Raw genomic sequence first — 23830 nt, 5'->3', positions numbered from 1 at the left:
TATTTATTCTTTTTAAACCTTTGCATGATTTTTAGGCCAATCACATGGTTTGGGGGAGGGGGCTGATTCATGGTTTTTTAACTCTTGTGGCTGGCAATATTGCAATGCAAGCTTAGCTGTTGTGTCACCAACAATGACACCTTAAAATAAGGCTGAACTCTTGTTTATATCAGCATGGTTATTTAAATAAATATCCATGATTTTTGACACTTGGGGATATCTCATATGACTGAGTGAGAGGATGTATTGTTAACAGTTGAAAAATCTTCAAAGGAAACAGCCAAGTTAAACTCTCGTCTGTGTGAGAGCAGGAGTAAGAGTGGCAACACAGCAGCAATACAGAGGGGTAAAATCAGTGAGCTCTCAATGAGAGATTTAAAAATCCAATCCTGTGGGATGCTGATCACCCTCTTCATTTATTTAAGGACGAGCTGTTCAAAACTGGCCACTGATTTTGTGGGTGCTTGACAAAAGACACTAAAACAGTCTTAAATTAAGTCATTCAAAATCTGTAACCATTTTACAGTGCTCAGATTGAGTCTCATGATTTTGGTGTGTGTTTTTTTTATCAAACTCCAGCTCTTGGAGTCATGTGATTACATGAGACTTTCAGCTTTCTTTTTTCTTTTTGATTTCTTTATTTCTTTTAAATAGAAGTAAGTTTCTAACCCTCGTGTTTGTGGAGAAAAGCTCATAACAAGAACCCTAAAGGCTCGAAACCAGAAAGCCAATAAAAAGACACCAATTTTAAAAAAAAAACCCTCATGATGTTTTAGGCAGTCTCATGATTTGCGGGGCATGGCTCATAATTTTTGAATGCTTGAGGTTAGCAATGCTGCTCCTGAAAAGTGTATCCAATGTCTTTGGGTGATGAAGGTTCTCAACTCCTCTCACAATCAGGCTCTCCATCCTTAACTGCCATACCCTAGTTTTCCCTAGAGGCGTGGGTTACGGATGGTGTCAGCCTTTGATTTTTCTCGGCTTGTGTTCAACTTTGTGATGGAAAGGCAGTTCTTGGTTCCATTCCATACCTAGTACAGAACTTACTTTTTGTCACTCTTCACCAAACACACACAATGCAAAGCCTGGAGGAAAGATTGATGTATGGCACCAAGGCTCAGACTGACCTGGCTAGCAGCAGCTCAGCAAGTCAGTACATCTTATTTTTGCAGTTTCTATGTGCTTCAGGATGTCAGCTCACATTAAACAAAAATAAAAAGGTGAGGCCCAGTTTTTCTAAAGAGCTCAAGGGTGGATTTGTCAATTCTCAGCACCCACAATTGGATCCAGATTTTCAGAAAAGCTCCACTCTCATTTAGGCACCGGAGTAAAATCCTGACCCTTTTGAAGTTAATCTGAGTTTTGTTATTGACTTCTATGGGTCCAGGATTTCATTCATCCCAGGTTTTTCAGAAATACTTTGCACCCAGCAGCTCCCATTGTGACACTGACTAGATTTTTCTGAGGAAGTCTGTAGCTAATGTGCTGAGCTCTTTTGAAAATCTGGCCCCAGTTGTGAGGGCTGAGTCCTTTTGAAAATCTGGCCCTAACTCTCTGGCCTTTATGGTTGTGAAGAAAAATGTATAAATAGTATCAATGAAGTGGTGATGTCCGCAGAGTCTGAAACAAAAGCTCATTCTTCTCAGTGAAGTGTTAACTCAGAAGCGTAAGGATGATGATTTCATGTCAACATGGTTAACTATTTCACTGATCAAAGCATAGAAGAAAGGAGAAGGGTGGTCATATCAGGAGGATCTGCACAGTTTACTTTGACATCGTGCTTCGGCACCACAAGTGAGTGATGCTTCAGTAACTGCAGCCACTTATGCTTTCCCCCTTAATCTAACCCTTGGACTCAACAAGCCAAAGGAGCACCCAAGTCCTGCCCAGGGAGAGCTGAAAACCAGGATGGTATCTGAGCCTCAACAAGGGGGAGACAGGCTTGAGGAGCCAAGCAGAGCCCATCAGCTCTTTGAACCCTATGGGTGGTGAGCCAAGTCCAGGAAGTACTATGAACATCTGCCCAACCTCTTGGAAGCTGATTCTCATTTTGATATCTCATGTGGCTGGAGTTTGGAAAAGTACCACTGTTCCCTCCTCCTCCCCCAGTTCAGCACCTGTGTTGCACTCAAAAGAAGCACATGATTTTTTTCATATCCAATACTGAGACTCTCAAATTCATGCCAAATACAAGTATATTGCTAATCCCAAGTGTCCAAAAATTATGAGACTGGCTTAAAAATCATGAGATCTTTAAAAATAATAACTTTTGGAGTTTTTCTATGTGTCTTCTGGGTTTTGAACTTGTAGGGGGTCACATTTTCAAGCTTTTCTCTGCAACCATGCAGAGGCTAGAAATGTAATATTAACACAAAAATGAAAGCTGAGGTCCCCCCCCATCACAGGATTCCAGGATCTGGGGCTTTCTGGAAAACAGCAAATACTGCTAGACTCATGGTAAAACAACAAGAGTTGGCAACACAGGAAAGGCGCTGTTTAGCTGGTATATTTCGTAACCTCATTTTTAAAGAAAATATTCCCATCATTTTGCACCAAATGTTGTGCAAAACCCATTCTTAGAAATTTAGATTTACAGCAAGTTTATGAATCTGAACATCTGGTTTTACTTGGGTTAGCACAGATGCGCCCATCTCCACACTCACACAAAGCAGAGTTCATACTGTAATTTTGTGAGGTATGCTATGCCACTATTGAGCTTTGTTCTGAAGAGACCTGCATTAATTAGCACTTGTATAGTGCTTTATATCTTGGACATGTTTCATACGCATCATCCAAAAAACAGCCATCCAAGACATTTGTGTGATTATTACCACTTCCCAAATGGAGAAAATGAAGATACAGAGGGGATGAGAGGAAGGATATTATTGTAATTTAAGGCATAGGTATGGGAATCGATGTAAAGTGGACTTTATTCCTGGGTCTGCAGTGATCTTATTGTACAATCTTGGGGACACCTTTTAACTTCTTTACACCTCAGTTTCCCCATCTGTACATTTCTGACTTCTTTCAGTTCAGTCTGAAAGTGAAAAGACAGGCAATCAGTCATATGTGCAAAGAGTAGGAAGAGAAGCCTGAGCAGCTTTGTGCTTTTGAGATCTTTAGATGTGGGGTGCTATACTTGACAGTTGCAAAGTCTTGTGTTTATTGCGCTTTTGATGTGAACAGTCTTTACTCCTCAAATATTATTTCTCTTTAGATATTTTCATAGTTAATGTTGCCCTTGAGTCTCATGTCTTTGAGCTAAATACATCTGCTTAAATTAAGTTTTTCTTCAGTTTCTAGTTCCTGTATCACTCTGGTTGTCTTTCCCTGAAGTTTGAGTTTTTAACATTTCCCGGTTTAAAAAGTGGAGACCAGATCAGTGTAGAGTGCCCTACCAACTCTCCCTTCCCAGGGGAGGAATTGAAAAATCCTTGTGAAATTAAATAATGTATTCTAGGTGCTGCTGGTAGTCATTCTAGTTGAGGTTGCCAACCCGGTCCACTACAAGACCCTATTTTCAGTTGCTGAACTTTAACCATTGAAACTGAATTTTTCCATGTCAGGTGTCTCTGCCTTAGGCTCAATTATTTTTGGAGCAAAAATGATTCAGCTGTTTTTGAGAACAAAGTTAGGGGAAAATATGTTTTGCCTGTGTTAAATGTAAATGTGTGTGTAAAAATAAATAATGGCATACTATTTAAAGAGTGCTCTACCGAACAGGAATATTTTCGAATGAATCAATTTATAAAGACGAAATTGACAAGGTTAAGTGCAGATTTGTATAGCACTCTTGAGATCCCCTTGGATGGAAAGCAGTACAGAACTGCAACTATCAAATGGGATGGGGGGAGAGGGAGAGAACCAAACCAAACCAAACCCTCCCACTCCTTATATGTAATGGAAAGTCAAAGGCAGAACATAAAGTGTAACCTGTGGTTTCCATCTAGTGTGTGTGTGTGGGGGGGAGAGGTGCCTGCCCTTGGTTGATTGTGTAAATAAAGACTGAGAGGATGGAATGAAAAAGCAGCTTCCAGCAATGCCAAAGACCAGGCGTTTAACACACTCCAGGCACTGGCTCACACTTAACTTACTAACTTTGTGGAGTCAAAATTTCTCCTCTTTTTAAAGTCCCCAGTGTGGCTGCTTTTCTGTCTCCCTCCCTCCCGCTTCTCTCGATCTTAAAAAATGCTTCAGTCTCTTCCCCCAACCCCGGTCTTGTGTGTGTATGTGATTCTCTCATGTTTCCACTACTAACTGCTGCCATCTCTGCGAGCCCGCCTTTTGTAGCAGAAACGAGTGGTGTGGTTGAAATGATGTACAGGACAAGGGTTACTTTGTATGTCTCCTCTCCTGGAGAGACAGACAACGGGACAGTCATTCAATCGACCCTCCCTTGCCTCTGGAGCACAAGTGAGCTTAGCCTTAGCAAGAAGGAGAGGAGACTGAGCCAGGGAGGGTGAGAGAATTGGAGAAAAAAAGAGCTCTCTCCTCCCGAACACAGAAGAAGGAGGAGGAGGAAGAGAGCCAGAGGCCAAACAAAACAGTGAGAGAGTTGAAGGAAACCTCCTCCCCTTTTGGGAAAAGGAAAGTGAAGAGTGAGTAGGCTCTGAGGATGATAACTTAGTGCAGAGCAGGGAGGGGCAGCCAGTCCTTTCTCTCCCAGGCTCTGCCAAGTGCCCCCATTGCAGAAGTGCTCAGGTCTGTCCTGTGTGTTTGCTGTGTTTGGGAAGGAGAACAGGAGAGATGGCACAGGATGCTGAAGGCGGCGGAGATGCGCCCCAGGTGCCGAAGAAAGAGGAGAAGGAGAGGAAGAAGAGGAGGCGAAGAAAGAGGAAGAAGAAGGAGAGCAAGACACGGACTGTGCGCTCTAACCTGCTGCTACCTGGGCCTGAGACAGAGAAGCCCCAAAGGATCCCCCTGGCCAACAATCGCCTCAAGACCACCAAGTACACAGCTCTGTCCTTCCTGCCCAAGAACCTCTTTGAGCAGTTTCACCGCCTGGCCAATGTCTACTTTGTCTTTATCGCACTGCTCAACTTCGTGCCGTCGGTGAACGCTTTCCAGCCCGAGCTGGCCTTGGCCCCTGTGCTCTTCATCCTGGCTGTCACTGCCATCAAGGACCTGTGGGAGGATTACAGCCGCTACCGCTCTGACAATGAGATTAACCACATGGAGTGTCTGGTCTACTGCAGGTGAGGGAGCATGCTGTGTGCATGGGGAGGAGGGTGGAAGACTGGCAGAGACATGGGGGAGAGCATAATGGCAGCTGGTTTCAATGGAAAGACTGGGATGCGGGTGCATAAGAAGGGCGGGGGCATGTTGAGGGGTTGATATAACCAAACAGGGGTTTGTCTCTGACCCCATATGCTTGCTACTATGAAATGTGGGAGAGGGTCTAGAGGGACTGTAATTTTGACCGTATTTGTACAGAGCCTAGCACAATGGCATCCCTCCCAGCCCATAATTAGGGCTCCTAGGTGCTATGGTAATATAATGAGAGTTGGGGAGTGAGCAGGTGACCTGCTCTGAAGTGTTTCCATTTACATCACTAAACTCAGCTTAATGAAAACACTCTGTTATCCACATTTTAGGCATTTATCCCATGAACCCAGTTTGCTGTCCTCTTAGCCAGAAGTTTTGAGGTTCCCAAAGCATTTGAGATAAGCTGTAATCCCACTGTGAATTACAGACTTGTGAGAGTCAGTGAGTAAGCAAAGTTTAAAAAAAAAAAAAGGCTTGTGCAGCATCACAAAATGAACTTCATTCACTTACTAGACGAGTATTATTTGATTTGTAAGCATTTGTGAGAATACTTCATCGTGTAAGCGGCCAATTCTACGGCAGTATATTTGCTAACAGGGATTTAGTTTTAGTCACATGAAACCACACTCAAGCAATGTGCTATTCAATTTTTGCTGAGCAGAGGGTAGAGGCCTCAGGTTTCTCTGTTTGCATTATGGGGGGTGTGGGTTAGTGAAGTGTGAAATAGTGGGGTTCTGCTGTGTTTGCTTTTCTAAAGAATGTGAGGTGGGGGCATCATTCAATATTTGCTTTTCAAAAGCCAGTCATTTATTTTCTCCAGTGTCATCATGCACTGTGAATTTGCTACCTCCTGGTGCTGAAAGAGGAGTTTTCGTCCATTTGTTTCTTCTCTCTTTGAAATGAATTTTTACATATGATCAGAGCTACACTGATTTACACCAACTGAGGATCTAGCCCTTAGAGATCTATAGCAGTTCCTTTTTAAAGACATCATTGGTTATTTACCCAATCGTAGCTGAGGCTGAGATTTTTTGGGAAGCCGGGGGCTGGGGGGGCGGGAGGGTGGTCTTATGCACCAGTTTCCAAGAGAGCTGGTTTTGCTGATCCTTCTGCTGCTATTACAGTACAGGCAGTAAAGTCAGGCAGGAATGTGAAACACATGTTAAGAAGTTTGTTGTCTCTTCCTGGGGGTGAAGGGTCCTGACTGAGATAGGCATTCCAGCAGACAGCAGCAACTCTCTCATTACAAGTCAGAACAGAGCAAGTCAGAAATACTTGCAGTAGGCTTTATTTTTAGTCTTCATCAAATTCTCTCTTTCATTTCCCAGTCTCATATCACATCAAGAAATCTCAAGCTGTTTTTTCCCCCTCCTATAGTTATGTTTGTGTGGGAAAGATAGTAAAAGGGTTTTATTTCAGTTGGCTAAAACTGTACTAACTAAACCAATGCAGAGCACATGCAAACAAGTAACACTTATTTAGGACCAAATTCTGACACCCCAACTCTTGTGGAACAGATTTAAAATTTTAGTAAAGTTAATGTTAAAAAATTATATAATACATAGGTTGGGAAAAGAGTGTCTGTACATCTGGGTATAGTGCTTAGATTATCCACAAATACAAAGTTTGTTTTTAAAGTCATATGACACATAGAGTACATAATCAGCAATAACACAAATTTAGGTGAATAGATTTAACAATACAGTTTAGATATTAGAATCCGAATACTCGGGTACATCACTCATGAAAAGTTGTACAGAGATTTGGTTGTGGAAAGCAAAATATAACAATGAGTGGAGATTGTCCCTCACTAATTGAGAATTAGGTAGGTTGTCCATTTAGAAAATACAATCCATAAGGAAAGTATTTCACTTACTTTCCTGTACCTTATTCTGAGCAGTTCCACTTTCTTCAGTAAGGCCACTTCTGGAGGAAGGGAAGACTCAGTGTGAGTGAGGGTGGCAAAATCTATCCTCTAGTTAGTAAATAGGAAGAGTAGAAACAGATAGTCTAGACCCCAAAGTTAAAAATTTAAAAACTACATGTTGTAGAAACCATTCAAAAGCCTTAATAGTAATTCTGGGCTGGCTTTCCCCACCAGAACTTTTCTTTTTGAACTGCAACCAAATGGTTAAAAGTGACCATTAGAAAATGTGTACTTTCACTGTCACTTTCAAATTGATATTGAAGCTCGTTGAGATTCGTAGCTAAGCGTTTAATGTGTTGTACTTTGTTCTAGTTTATGCTTAGCATTTATGTTGTGTTTAAACTCAAAGTTAGAGTCCTAGTATTTTGTGGACTATATTATTTAGAGTTACAGTTTTATTGGTTTAGTGGGGAATAGCTTGGGTACCCTTCTGATTTTGAATCAATCTATTCCCAGTGGTGTAGTAAACTTGAAAGCATAGAACTGTAGGTCCAGCTACTCAAATAAAAATTTCTGAATCGGGATGGAAGTTGAATGCTGCTTAGTTAGAATTGCACCCAGGAGCAAAGCCCAAGTGGGCTCTTTCCCTAGAAGTCCAGGACTTCACACTTCTGGAGAAGGAAAGTGGCCATGCTGGGAAGGGGCAGTTTTCAGCTGCATGATCTACTCCTAACTGGGTGGATAGTTGTGTGGAATTTAATGCTGCTCTCTGCACCCTCCCTATTTTAGTATATGCATTGGGCCTAAGTAATTTAAATGTATGGTAATATCTGTCCTCCCAAAAAGATCCTAAAGGGCTTCACAGATTACTGCATCTATGTACCATACTGTCGAAATGGAGCCATCTCTGAGGGAGACAGCAGCAGACAACTAGCTCCCAAAATATTCAAGAGCCAGAGGCAGGGATTTTTTCCCAGGAGTTGTAGGGAAAACCATTTCTTTTTTGGTAAGTACCATAGACCCCTTAATGTCCATGCAGAACAGACTGGCCCTTGCTTTCTAATTGTTTAACATTTCTTTTCAGATGAAGATGGAAGTCAGTTCTTACATTACCTAGGCTCGTTCGTCTATGTCACTGTGTTGCTCTACTCATGGCTACAGTATCAATTCCTTATTTGATCATAAATTGCAAAACTTAAATTTAATGATAGGCAGAGCTTGCTGCTGTCAGTGTCAGCTAATCAGGATAAGGCCCCAACAGGATATTGACAGAAGTAGTAACCTCAGTAAGAGGCTTTCAGTAATAAATGTACAAATAGACCTTTCCTGTATCTGCACATCACAGAGTAGGATAGGAAGGGTTGATAATACGCCAACAAGCAGGATGCGAGACAGTTGTGGTAGGGGCTAAGCCTTTCTCCTCCTACCTCCCCCCAACAATGCGAACTCTGATGATCCCTTCTTATAAAGTCATTATTGCAGTGTAAATTCAGACATCAGTCGAATCACGCTTGGCAATATCCTGTAGCAATAGAAAAAAAATGCAGATTGCACATGGAAACGTTTTCTCAGAATGATTCCAAGATACACACATTGCTGCTGGTTTTAAATATTTTGCAACACCAAGTGTGGGCTGGGAGCGCATGTCTTAAAAGCTCTTCTAGGCAGAGGTCTTGTTTGCAGTATATTCTTGCAAAGCACAATATGCATTCACATGCTGTACAAATAGAAAATTAATATGAATAACATTGGCACGCATCCTGTGTGGAATTATATTTTGGAAGTGACTTCATGCAATGTGGCTGAAACATGTCCGTTAACATCTTTCAGGGTGTATTACGTTCAAAATGAAAGGCTTCAGTTTCAGTGCCTGCTCGAATGTCTTTCAGGTCCAGAAAAAGTATTGCTGCAGTGTGTAAGCTTCTCCGTTTACAGATCAGAAGGTTATACTGGTTCTTTTGTGGACATGGAAACTTAGATTTATCAGATCAAAACTTCTGACCTGATTGTTTTTTCCAGTGGTGCTGAGCTCCTGCTGTTCAGCTCCTACTGATTGTAATGGGAGCTGCAGGTGCTTATTGCCTTAGAAAAATCAAGATTATCCTCCTTCAGTAAAACCCAAAAGAAAGAGAAAAGAGAGCGTGAGGAACTTGCTTCATGGAATTTCCAAAATATGTTCGCTTAATTAACATGTTTTCAGCCCTACAGAAGAAACACAGGGTAACCTCCACACACAAACTGAGGAACAGGGGCAAAGCAAGTTACGTCTTTTGGGATCCTAAGACATCCATGTGGTGGCTGGAATCGCTTCTCTGCAGCCTTTCCAGAAATAAAGCATTCCTGCATCTGATTCAAAAGGAAACTGCATAGGATTAGTTTGTTTCCTCTGCAAGGAGCTCTCTACACTAAAAATTGACTGCAGAGAATAAGGGAGTAGGATTGTGTGCCTGGGGTCAATATCCTTTTTCAGCTGGCTAGGGGAACATTCCTCTTAATGTTACTCTCTTTTTGTCTGTTTTCTATGTTCTGTCCAGGCTGACTGTGAATAACTAATTGGGAAGCATGATGGCGTCAGTTACTTGTTATGTCCACTGCCACACATGTGTTTTGTGGCAATCATGTGATCTGGTGGAAACCAAGCCAAGAATCAGGAGAGCTGGGTTCTGTTCCCAGATCTGCCACTGACTTGCTGTGTCACTTTGGGTAAATTTCCTCAACTACCTCAGCTTCCCCATTTAAAAAAATGAATATCTAGCCCCTTATGATGCATATGAGAGCCCTATAGAAATGATCTAGGCATACTTCATAAGGTATCAGGTCATATTTCTGGTCCATAGGCAGGGATTCAGAAACCCAAGGGAACTGACAGGCAGAGGCCTGGCCAAACAGTGGATTTCAGCTATCTCATATTGCTCCTCAGTGTAACTCTGATTGTAAACAGGCAAAGCCGCTATAAGCCACGCTATGCACTCCTGTAATTCACCATTGCTGCAGGCTGGAGGAGTTACCTTCTGCAGTGCACATCATGGCTTATAACTATTTTGCCTTTCCACTCCGAAATTTTGCAATGGCACAGCTATGCTGGTGGCGAGCCACTAATGATCGTAACTGGGGCAAATCCCCAGTGTCGACAAGGTCTGATGATGATGTTGGAGTAATGCCTTCAGCCTGTCTCCCCAGCCAGGATGTGGAAGCGAGAGTTGGGCCATCAAACATTCGTTTTTAAAAACAAGCTCCAGGTGAAGTCTACTTTTAATTGACCTATCCAAGGTTTTAAAGTGGTGGTGTAGTTAAAAAGTGGTGAGTACAATAAATACTCAGAGGCAGAATAGGCCTGGCAACAAACTACTGTTCCTGTGTTGATCTGTGGACAGCACATCATCATTAATGCACAGAGACTCAGGAAAGTAGGCCTAAGGCTAGACCATGCCCGAAATGTAAGATCAGAAATCCAAGCTGGCATGTCTACCTGGGTTCTTTTATAAGAATTGCAGTAGGACACTTATTTCCTTGGTGGCAACCATGCTTAAGAGTTCTTGAGTTTTCAAAGGGAACTGTACGCTTAGCCCTGATTTCAAAGGCTTCTGCTGGCAACTCCCTTCATGAAGACTGCATCGTTAACCCTGTTGTCCCACTCCTTGGGCACTTTGCACTGGTGGACTTACTGTCTCCAAAAACCTGGTTTTGCTTCACAGATCACCCTCCGGCACATGGATAGCTCTAACATCCCAACAAACAGGAGCCATGTATCAGTCCTCCCCTGGAAGGCAGAACCATGAGAACTAAAATGTCTCAGAACTATGGTCCAGATTTGCACCATACTCCAGCACTAAGATGGGGAGGGGGGAGTCTCAGATTCATAGTATAGCACATCTTCAGAGACATTGTTGTGTGGCCATCCATAATTGTATATACCACATTCCCTCCCAATGTTGATCAAATAACATTCCACAGCAGTTGTTTATTTGGAAAAGTAATATTTGGAAAGACCCCCTCCTTGTGGTCTAGCAAGGAGACACAACGCCGTGTGACCATGCTCTTTGAAAACTACCAGAAAGAGCTCTGTAGACCACTGTTCAGGAAGCTTCTCATTGATACATCATTACTGGCATAGTTAAGACTCTAATCTCAGTTTTTTTGTGAGCACAAACACACGCCAAATAGTGAAGAAAGCCTCCCTCATTTACCACCTATCTCCAGCAATAGAAGTTGACTGTGATATCTTTATTGTCCTTCAAAGGATCTTTCTTTTCATTACCTATCATCCTTGAGGATTGGGAAACTTTTCCAGCTTTCACACAGACAAGTTAAGGTGGCTTAAACCCCCCCCCACACACACACACAAAAAATTCCAAAAACCTGTCTTAATTGCTTATGAAGCCAATTTTTCACACTGAAATTGGCACTAGAGTTACGAATCCCATTCCTAAGAGTACTATTATCTCAAGTCCTTTTATAGTTAGGGCTGTTTTTGAATGTGGAGCATGGACAGATGTAATCAATGTTCATAACAGGGAATTAGAAAAAGTATAATGTAGAAGCATTTTTTAATGAAATCTTTGCATATGTGTCAGAAAGGAAATGGAATAAAACAAACCCAAAATCCAATTTGAGGAAGGTGACATGGACATTTTAAAACACATTGGCAGAGTTCCTTTGTGTTTCCAAGAGGCACAACCCCTGGGGAGTGGAGATAGGAACCAGGTGCCTGTCAGCCACCTTTGCGCTCTCCTGAATCTGGGCTGCTCTGGGGATCAGTCTCCAGCATAAATTAGACTCCTTCAATTTACAGCAGTCTCCTCAGGGCTACCGACCGGTGTGAAGCAGCTCAGAATCACCCTGTTTACTATAAATTATGTCCCTACCATTCTCCTCCCTGGGTTTGTGGGGGAGGGATGGTAGTGTTGTCACAGTGGCCAGAGTTGGGGGTGGGGACAGAATTATTCCAGCTGTGTCTTTCAATTAATAACATGATTCTGTTTTTCAAACCAAGAGTTCTAAAATGCACAGAAGACATAACTTTGCAAAAACGTTCATCGTACTGTTTCAGGGATCACAGAAATACATCATGGTGCCCACAGAAACCAACCAGCCACCCAACTAAAAATAAACCCTGTCTTGTGGATCATTGCTAGATGTCTGTTTAATCCACTTGACCTTGCCAGACTACCATATGCCCTCTGCTCCCACTGGTTGTTGTTTTTCCCCTCTGTACCTAAAGGAAAGCAGATGCAGATCTTTACCTAGTGCACCCCCCACCCTTAAGAATAATCATAAAGAACAATCCTGCATGGCAGGGGATTACATAGTAGTATCCAGAGATGGGAAAGAGTTATGTTGCTCTTGAGTATTTTATTAAAATTCTATCACTGCCTTGTCATTTTTCTTCCTGTAATGTGGTGCTACAAATGGGCAGGTCTCTCAGGAACAACAGCCAGCTTTTGCATCATGAAGAGTCATTGCATAAACTCAGACTCTGTTGGAGAGTTGCTCTAAGTACAGAGGTCATTTGTTTTGTTTTATGTTCTGGTTGCCTAGAAGTAATGGCCCACTTTCAGGAAGAGTTTAAAGCTTGAAGTCTAGACATTTGTGCTTTTTGGCTGTGATGTGTCCATGCTGCTATTTTAACACTGAGCATGTGAACAACATTGCAAAATAATTGGTGCTTTTATCCCCCACCCCTTTTTTCTAACTATTGTAAAACTGCCACCTTGGTCCCTTGAGCTTGTCTTTTGTCTGATGTCTTAGGCTTTAGTCATTCTGTAGGATGACCATATCTGTGCTGCTGGCCCCCTCTTTCTGTTCTCTGGCTGAGAACCTGAGCAGCTTAGGCATGCCTATATTCGCTGTGTGTGTTTGGTTGCCTCTCCTCAGGATGGGCTGTCTTGAATTTCCCCAAAACACTGAAGCCAACATTTTCTAAGTAGGATGACTAAAGTTAGGTTCCTAAATTGAAATCAATGGGATTTAAGTGTGCTCAGCATCACTGAAAATCAGGCCACCTATTTAGGCTCCTAAAGATAGAGGTTGGTGCTTAGCTGCAATCTCCTTAATGCAAAAGGAGTTTAACCAGAAGATGATTAGAAAAAGTAAGAGAAATCAGTTCAGATCAAAAGTAAATTATATGAAATCAAGTCAGCTAACAGATAATCTTGCACATATAGTACAGTGATTACAGCAGGTCTTCACTTTACATGTTTTCATAGATTCTATTGTGATCATCTAGACCAGTGTTTTTCAAACCGTGGGTCGAGACCCTGTACTGGGTTACGGCATGTCAGGCACTGGGTCGCCATGCTCTGGTCAGCTCCACCGACCGGGATGTTAAAAGTCCTGTCGGCGGTGCTGCCCAGCTAAGGCAAGCTAGTGCCTACCTTTTCAGACACCACACTGTGCCCTGGAAGCAGCCAGCAGCGGGTCCGGCTTCTAGGCAGAGGGGCCACAGATCTCCGCACTCCCATTGGCTGGAAACCGGCCAAAGGGAGCTGGGGGGGGTGGGGGGGCCTGCATGTGAGAGTTGTGCGAAGCCACTTGCGCGTGCCTCCACCTAGAAGCTGGACCTGTTCCTGGCCACTTCTGAGGTGCAGTGTGGTCTGCAGTGTCAGGACAGGTGGGAAGCCTGCCTCTGCACCCTGGCTGCGCCGCTGACCCGGAGCCACCGGAGGTGAATCCACGTCCCAACCCTGTGCCCCAATCCCCTACCCCAGCCCTGAGCCCCCCCAAACCTGGAATCCCTTCCTGCACCCCAAACCCCTCATCTCCAGCCCCACCCCAGAGCCCAGACCCCCTCCCGCACCCCAACCCACAACCCCCCAGCCCAGAACCCCCTCCTACACCCTGAACCCCTAATTCTCGGCCCCACCTCACACCCCAATTCTCTGCCCCAGCCCTGACCCCCCGACACACACACCCCAAACCCCTCATACCCAGCTCCGTTGGGTCATGGGCATTAACAATTTTCTTCAACTCTGTCCCCAGGAAAAAAGTTTGAAAACCACTGAGCTAGACACCATTGTGATCATCTAGTCTGACTTCATGATTAACACAGGCCAGAGAACTTCCCCCGAATAGTTCCTACAGCAGATCTTTTAGCAAAATACCCAATCTTGATTTAAAAATTGTCTGTGATGGAGAATTCACCATTAACCTTGGTAAATTGTTCCAATGGTTAGAGACCTGCAAATCTGCAGATATCTGCTTTATATCCGTGGATATATCCACGGAGCATGTTTGTGGATCGTGGATGGATGCAGATCCAAATTTTATATCTTGAGCCCTGCAAATCTATGGGTATCCACTTTATATCCATGGATCATGTTTGTGGATTGCGAATTGGATGTGGATACAAATTTTGTATCTGCGCAGGGCTCTACCAATGGTTAATTACCCTCACTGTCACAAATTTACTCCTTATTGTTAGGGATCAAATGTTTGCTGTGTTTCATCAGGATCTCGCCTCTCCCTTTCACGATTCCAGTGTCGTGGCTGCCCACTTTGTCAGCTTTTTCCTTCTGCCTTCTTCTTTGTTATAGTCCTGCAAATCTGTGAAATAAAAGCTTGAGCGTATACATCATACCAGGAGAGAAGGGATCCTTTGATCCTTTATTTTTAGCATCTGAATGATATTTGCACACCTGAGAGCATTGTGGCCTCTCTTCTCTGAACCCCAATACCTACTCTGTGTTCACGTTTTATTCAATATTGTATAAAATAACTCTTCCCTGAGTCAACGGGTTGTTTGGTCTCTTTTGCATATACAGTTACGTGTTTTCCACATACACAAAGGTTGATCCATTAATGTGTAGATGGAGGATGGAAATCCTCTTGAATTCTAATTAGGTTTTCATTGACCTGACAGACAGTTGCCTGAAGTAATTAGTTTGGTTTCTTTCTCTCTCTGAGACAGACAGGAACTGGATTTTAATAATTCCAATATATGCATCATTTCAATCAATATCCAATAAGACTTCTGGATACTGGGTGCATTGTCTGTCCTGCTGTTTTTCTAAATAGCTGTTTAACAACTGGATTTTAAAAAGCGTAGATTAAATGAGTTCTGTTAGATGAAGTGGTTAATTTAGTCTCAAATGCCTTATCTCAAATTGCATTCTGCTTTCAGTGTTATCCATTAACATATTATTCACACTTGCACATTCCATTTACATAATTTATATCAAAGCTAAGAAACAGTGTAAGAGACTAGTTGTTGTTAATAAATAATTTTTTTCCTTGAATAATTGATGACCTTTTTGTGGAATTGTCAGTCTATAAAGTGGGCATTCTTTCTCTTTTTGCTGTTTGTTTTTACCTTCAGGTCATAGCTATAGGTTTGCTTGTTTTATTTATTTTTTTTTGTTTGTTTTTAAAACATGAGTTACCGTAGCGTGTGTTTGATTCTGTGTTAATCACTTCGTCTTTATGTGGTTAGGTACTAGGTCAGCTAAAAGGGTTTAATATATGTAATTTACTAAAAAATACAGAAGTCTATATGTGTTCAGCATGCTTACTGCTGTTTTACAAAACAGAAAATAAGCTTACATTTCAAAGTAGCTTTAAAGTTTCACATACAGACATGTAAAGTTTTCTCACTCTCTAGGTATAGATGTTATATACAGCAAATAATGATGCTACATGAAAAGCGTTTGGATTACATGATGTAGGATGAAATCCTGGCCCCACTGAAATCAGTGGTCAAACTCCCATTGACTTCAATGGAATCAGGATTTCACCCTAAATCTCTTAACTTCTGTGTTTGAATTGCTGTCTTCTCTTTGCATTATGTATTATGTAGGAAGGATGGGCTACACCTACAGCAGAATGGAACCGGATTGCTGGCATGTAAAAGTAAAAAGGTTGTAGAACAGTTTTTAAACTAAGGGCTGGGGGAAAGCTGACGGGTGTGGAGGAACACGTGGTCTGGACAGAGACATCCCTTGGGGAGGATCTGTTAATGGAGAATCTCTATATCCTAGTAAGGAGGAAAGGATGGAAGATAAAAAAATACAGGTAGGATCTGATGAGAAACAGTCAAATGAAAGAGTCTCATTCAATTACATCACATTGTGGCAGACAGCTAAAAATTGACAATTTTTAAGTGCTTATATACAAATAATAAGTAAATAATAAGATGGGTGAACTTGAGTCGTATTAAATGAAGATATTGATATAGTAGGCATCACATAAACTTGTTAGAATGAGGAAAATCAATGGGACATAGTAATACCAAGGTACAGAAGATATTGGAAAGACAGAATAAATCATGCTGGTGGGGGAGTGGCATTGAAAGAAAGCTTAGAGTCAAATGAAGTAAAAATCTTAAATGAATCAAACTGTACCATAGAATCTCTATGGATAGTAATTCCATGCTTGAATAATATGAATATAGCAGTGGGGATATACTACCAACCACCTGACCAGCATGGGGATAGTCACTGTGAAATGCTTAGGGAGATTAGAGAGGCTTTAAAAATAAAAAACTCAATAATAATGGGGGATTTCAACTATCCCCATGTTGACTGGGTACATGTCACCTCAGGACGGGATGCAGAGATAAAGTTTCTTGACACCTTAAATGACTGCTTCATGGAGCAGCTAGTCCTGGAACGCACAAGAAAAGAGACAATTCTTGATTTAGTCCTAAATTGAGCACAGGATCTGGCCCAAGGTCTGAACCACTTTGTAAGAGTGACCATAACATAATAAAACTGTACATCTCTATGTATGTGTGAAGGGGAGAGGGCGGACACCAAAGCAGCCCACCACAGTAGCGTTTAATTTCAGAAAGGGGGACTACAGAAAAATGAGGAAGTTAGTTCAACGGAAATTAAAAAGTACAGTGCCAAAAGTGAAATCCCTGCAACCTGCATGGACATTTTTTAAAGACACCACAAAAGACGCCCAATTTAAATGTATAACCCAAATTAAAAAACATACATGGTAAGAGGATCCAAAAAAGTGCCACCATGGCTAAACTACAAAGTAAAAGAAGTAGTTATGGGCAAAAGGGCATCCTTTAAAAAGTTGAAGTTAAATCCTACTGAGGAAAATAGAAAGGAGCATAAACTCTGGCAAGTGAAGTGTAAAAATATAATTAGGAAGGCCAAAAAAGAATTTGAAGAACAGCTAGCCAAAGACTTAAAAAGTAAAAGCAAAAAAAATTTTAAGGTGCATCAGAAGCAGGAAGACTGCTAAACAAACAGTGGGGCCATTGGATGATGGAGATGCTAACGGAGCACTCAAGGACGATAAGGCCATTGCGGAGAAACTAAATGAATTCTTTGCTGAGGAGGTGAGGGAGATTCCCAAACCTGAGCCATTCTTTTTAGGAGACAAATCTGACGAATTGTCCCAGACTGTGGTGTCATTAGAGGAGGTTTTGGGACAAATTGATAAACTAAACAGTAATAAGTCACCAGGACCAGATGGTATTCACTATCATTTAAATCAGCTTCTTTTGCAGATGACTGGAGGATGTGTCTCCAATTTTTAAAAAATGCTCCAGAGGTGATCCCAGAAATTACAGGCCAGTAAGCCTAACTTTAGTACTGGGCAAATTTGTTGAAACTATAGTAAAGAACAGAATTATCAGACAGCTAGATGAGCATGATTTCTTGAGGAAGAGTCAACATGGTTTTTGTAAAGGGAAATCATGCCTCACCAATCTACTAGATTTCTTTTTTCACAGGGTCAACAAGCATGATCCTGTGACTACAGTGTACTTAAATTTTCAGAAGGCCTTTGACAAGAGACCTCACCAAAGGCTCTTAAGCAAAGTAAGTTGTCATGGGATAAGAGGCAAGGTCCTCTCCTGAATCAGTAACTGGTTAAAAGATAGGAAACAAAGGGTAGGAATAAATGATCAATTTTCAGAATGGAGAGAGTTAAATAGTGGTGTTCCCCAGGGGTCTGTACTGGGACCAATTCAACATATTCATAAATGATCTGGAAAAATGGGTTAAACAGTGAGGTGGCAAAATTTGCAGATGATACAAAACTAACCAAGATAGTTAAGTCCAAAGCACACTGGGAAGAGTTGCAAAGGTTCCTCACAAAGCTTGGTGACTGGGCAACAAAATGGCAGATGAAATTGAATGTTGATAAATGCAAAGTAATATGATGGGTCTAAATTAACTGTTACCACTCAAGAAAGAGATCTTGGAGTCATTGTGGGTAGTTCTCTGAAAACATCCCCTCAATGTACAGCAGCAGTCAAAAAAGCAAACAGAATGATGAGAGCCATAAGGAAAGGGATAGATAATAAGACAGAAAATATGATATTGCCTCTATATAAATCCATGGTATGCCCACACCTTGAATACCATATGCAGATCTGGTCGCCACATCTCAAAAAAGAAATATTGGAATTGGAAAAGGTACAGAAAAGGGCAACAAAAATGATTAGGGGTACAGAACAGCTTCCATACGAGGAGAGATTAAAAAGACTGGGACTTTTCAGCTTGGAAAAGAGATGCCTAAGGGGGGATATGGTAGAGGTCTATAAAATCATGACTGGTGTGGAGAAAGTAAATAAGGAAATGTTATGTACTCTTTTTCATAACACAAGAACTAGGGGGTCACCAAATGAAATTAATAGGCCGCAGGTTTAAAACAAGCAAAAGGAAGTATTTCTTCACACAACACACAGTGAACCTTTGGAACTCTGCCAGAGAATGTTGTAAAGGCCAATACTATAACAGGGTTCGAAAAAAATTAGAGAGCTTCACTGAGGTTAGTCCATCAATGGCTATTAACCAGAATGGGCAGGGATGCAAAACCATGCTCTGAAGTGTCCCTAGCCTCTATTTGCCAGATGCTGAGAATGGGCAACAGAGGATGATCACTTGATTGATTACCTCTTCTGTTCATTCCCTCTGAGGCACCTGGCATTGGCCACTGTCAGAAGACAGGATACTGGGCTAGATGGCCCATTGGTCTGACCCAGTGTGGCCGTTCTTATGTAGCTAGTCTATAGCACCATGTCCATTTATGGCAATGTATATCTTTCATATGAAACTTTCTAAATTTATATTAATGGTAGTGCACTGTTGACATTCAGCCCCTCGTGATATTTCAGATTTTATTTACTGTCTCTGTCTCCCTTTACCTTTTGTTCTTCCTTCTTTCCCTTCTTAAATTCTGATTTTTTTTTGTCTTGGATATCTCTTCCTCCACTCATTTTCCCGTTCTTACTTTCTATGTTGCTTCTATGATAAATAATCATTGTAAGTGGGAGAATTTATTTCTGTCTGATCTTCAGGTGTGCTTTTCACACTGCAGTTTTAACGCAAAGTCTGTGCAAGAGCTGAGCTAGCTATCACTCCCGGGGATACAGTAGGGATGACTTCTCATTGTTCTCCTAAGCACTGGGACTAGTGGCCCAGCTAATGGTCCATAACAGCTATTAACATGGAATGAACAATGCATACAGTACAAGCAATTGGAATAATACTGCAGTTACTGAAGAGTAGATTTCATCTTTAAAGCTCTAATACCCATGTATTACATAAAATGTAATCATAAGCCATTATAATAATATATCAGTGAAGTGGCTTGGCTTTTGGGGGGTGGAGCCAGTTGGAGTAGGGAAGATGTACATTTGTCCACCTCAAGCATCCTGCAACCTAATAAGAAATATTAAAACATAGTTCCCTGCCCTATCCACCATACACCATATTTAATGCCACCGAATACCTGTACTAGAAAGAAAACCACCAATGTAGGTAGGGTTTATATATATAACTGTGTGTGTATGTTCAGGGGTGGTGGTTATGGTTGTTTGTTGTGGGTATTTTGGAGGGGAGGGTGATTAAGCTTCAAGCCCTTGCTGCATTCATAAATCAAAAAGGAAGACTTCAAATCTGCAATAATCGTTTTGATCATTTCAGTTCTTATAAGGGAACCAGTCAGAACTTCCTCAGATAAAAATGCTCTTGAAGTCAATGGGAGTTCTGGCAAAACAGGGACTGCAGTATTTGTCTCTCAGTACAAAGGAACACAGGGACCCTCAACCTTTGTGTTCCAGTGCTTGCCAGAGATTTTCAAAGTATTCTTGATCTTGAAAGAATGTTTAGAACTCAAAGCCCAATTTCTAATGTTTTTGTCCGTAAGTTTATTTTCAGTAGTGTTTAGTTTGTCTTTAAGGATTTTTATATCCTTACTCAGTTCTGAGATAACTAAACTATGTCTCTGCTCCATTTCTCCTAACTTGGAAACTTTCCCTTCTCTATCTGGCAGTCTTGGGCTCAAGTTGTTTGAACTTTGTGTTTTATCACTGGCTGTTACTGTTTCTTGTAGCAAGCCCAGTCTTTTAGTTATAAGAACTGCTCCTTGGGCTGTCTTGTCTGTCAGCTTCTAGAACATCTTTACTGGTCTCCAAATTCAACTTTAAAAAATGCCTTTGAAGATAGTGCCACACCCTTACAAAAAGAGTTCTGACTGAGGAAAATTGTACTGTCTTATTAGCCTTTTACCATAGGGGAAAAAGCTTAATTGTGTCAAAACTTTTTCTGATCCTACTGCTGAACCCTCTATGCCTGTTATATGAGGACATTGTACTTCCTGTAATTCCCATTTACTTGCCTTAAACATAGATGTTGTTTAACATCTGTAGACAATGTCTTCTCATATAAATATCTAATTCCTTTGTGGTCTAATCTTAGTTAAGCAATTTACTCCAATAATATCCTGCAGCAATTAGTTCCACAGAATAATATACAACATAAACTTTTAATTCAGTTTAAATGCATATGGGATAGGATAAAAAACATTTCCTTATAATATACCTTCCCTATAGTATACATTATATTGTATATTTCTACCATATTTTATTTATTTAGTGAGAGCTCTGTGCTATGCAACACAAAGGCCGATATGGTCCAAGTCCCAAAAGGCCTATATAAATATTATACTCTTATTCATACTATGTAGCCCCAAAGTTGGTCAAATGATAGGGAAAATCTTAAAGAAATACATATTTTAAAATTGCAACTTCCCAATGAATTGAGTATCAATTTTTAGAACTTCAGTAATGGCTCTAGAACATCCTCAATTTGTAAAGAGGTAGTCATAGAAACCCCCTAATGTCGATAGGAATAATAGAGCTAAATCTGACTGACTGACTTCTTAGGGGTTACTCCAGTTTTACCCTGATGAAACTAATGTTAAAATGTGGTCAACTATGCTGGCACAATGTTTTCTTAGCAATTTTGGATGACAAAAAAATAATCAGAATAAATAGAACATTTGTGCAAATGTTTATTTATTTAAAATGTGACATTTATAAGAAACTGATGCAACTTACCATATCAGTACTCGTAAAAGTACCACTTTATTCACATTTGTCATAAAGCAGCAAAAAGTGCTATTTTAAGTTTTAAAAGTTCAAAAGATGCCAGTGTAAAGAAGTGAAGGTGAATGTTGCATAAATTGTTATGCATGTCTGTCCTCTAAATCCACTTCTATGAAGAATTTAAATAAACTGAAGAGAAAGCACCTACTAAACTCCTGTATAGCAATGAAGCTGCTCACACCAGCTTTCAGAATCATACAGAAGAGTAATCATTAGGTACAAAGCTTGATAGCTTAGCAGCTTGATGTGTACAGTATAAGTTCTGGAGTGAAATCCTGGTCCCATGGAAGTCCATGGCAAAACTCCCATTGACTTCAATCAGGCGAGATTTAATTTCTGGATTTTTTAAATAATATACTCTTTGCTAGCAAAACACTTCTTTAGACATGATACCTATAGCTGTACACTATGGTACATTCATTATCCAATATATTAATTAAAACAAATGTTTATGTCCTACTTATAGCCAACTATGTAACATTTGTAAATATGAATGTTGGATAAGTGTTCCGGGGTGGGGGGGGAGGGGGGAATGTAGTTACAATTGTAAGTTCAAAGGGAAAAACTCTTACTAGAACAATATGATTTCAAGAACCATAAATAGCTGAAAGGCAGAATGTTCAAAATTATAGTAAATATGATGAAAATGCAACATTAAAGTGCCCCCAAACAACATTAATCTAATCATTATTGCCCTCTTTACCCTCCATGAAAGGTAGGTACATGTTTATCAAGTATGAAAACTACTCAACACGTTAGTCCCCAGAAACCCAAATGATTGTGAACCTTATTTTATTCTGTAAGGTGCCCACAGAAAGCTAATCTCAGACCTCATCATCATCTCAATCCCCACTCATTTTGACATTTCATCTATGTCTGCAGTTATCTTAAACCCTGCCCATAGTGATTTACACAGCAAAGTATATTCCTAACCACAAAGGAATAGAATTTTTAAGATGTCTGCCATTGTAGGCTTCCAAACACGGTCAGTAGTAAAGGGTAATATGACTAATATTTTCAACATCTGGAGTGAGGGAAGTCTGGAGGAGGGTGAAATGGGAGCTGGTTAGGGCTTTAAAAGGCATATGAAACTTAATAATACCATTATGGATTTCTGCCTTCTATCCAAAGAGCACATTACACTTTTTGCAAACATCACTAATTTAGTCTTGAAACACACTACCATGTTTAGAAAAATATGTGGATGAGGAAATTAAGGCACAGAAGGATCAAGGGGCTAAAGTTACTCAGGAAATCTGTGGGAAAAAGTCAGGAACAGAATCCGGGGTTTAGCCATAAGACCATTTTCTTCTCCCTGGTGGCAAGGTGATGGTGTATCTGTCTTGTCAAAGGCAGGTGAATTGAAGGCTAGCTATGGTGAAGCAGGTGGCACATTGTACACTGAGCGTGGTGGTTGTAGACGGGGTGAGGGGAATTTACTCAAGCTGTAAATGTTCAAGATGTTTGGCATGCAATAAAGGGTCTGTATTCCAAAAAGCATCCCAGTAGACAACTTTGTACCGGTTATGGAGAATGAATCAGTACAAATGCAGGGGTAGGTACTTTCTTCACAGAACTCAGAGAGATCATGAAGAAAATGATGCATAGTACAATCACAGTGTTGCTCCAGACTGAACACCGACCTCTCAGGGCATATGCTGTGTAACACAGAAAGCTGAACCTATCCTTTGGGATGGAGTCTAATTTCACGTAGTCTGTGTCCATCTCAACCTCTGGCATAACTATGTGTTTTAGGGTAATTCAAATACTTAATATTTTTAGGGATGTGTGCACTCTCTCTACAGGCACAAAGCCAAGGTGATGAAGCAATAAGGTTGCAATCTGAGGTAACACTAACTTAGTTTAAACTGCAAAAAGAACAGTGGCAACCTTTATGGATTTATAGACTTGACTATTTTTTTTCATTTATGGATATTAAAGGAACACTTGAGTAATTTTAAATAGGGTTTTCTTAAATGCTTTCCATTGTCGTAATAATCTTAGATGCCTGCAAGTCAATATTTTTCTCCTAGCAATATTGTCCTTTACATTTGGTAAGCATTTGTATTATTGTTTTTTAGGGGTTTTTTCTGCAGCAATTTGGATGGAGTTAAAATAAGCTACGTTGCCAACACTTTACAAACGCGCACATACACACAGACTTATAAGCACCTTCTCTTGGCAAAACAAATTTATAATTCCACAAGCATTATTTTTTCCCCAGCACATTTTCAAAAATGGTGGTTCTTAGCAGCTAATGAGGACAAGATATTGTTGTTTCAAGCTTGATGGCTTTTTTGTTATTACTTTATATGTAAGTAATGGGAGAGGGAGTTAAAAAAATTGATAAC

At 40.8% G+C, this 23830-nt stretch overlaps 1 protein-coding gene across 1 annotated transcript in view; it reads left to right on the top strand.

Moving 5' to 3' along the window:
* ATP10A (ATPase phospholipid transporting 10A (putative)) overlaps positions 1–23830 on the top strand; it is a 159038-nt gene that overhangs the window by 9341 nt on the left and 125867 nt on the right. Inside the window, exon 3 of the mRNA XM_074965459.1 lies at positions 4734–5195. Within this exon, the coding sequence (XP_074821560.1) occupies positions 4747–5195 (449 nt within the window). The 5' untranslated portion in view covers positions 4734–4746. The remainder of the gene's footprint in view (positions 1–4733; positions 5196–23830) is intronic.

This window comes from Natator depressus, chromosome 1, assembly GCF_965152275.1.
Source record: "Natator depressus isolate rNatDep1 chromosome 1, rNatDep2.hap1, whole genome shotgun sequence".
NCBI lineage: Eukaryota > Metazoa > Chordata > Testudines > Cheloniidae > Natator > Natator depressus.
This window is presented reverse-complemented; position numbering and strand designations above follow the sequence as displayed.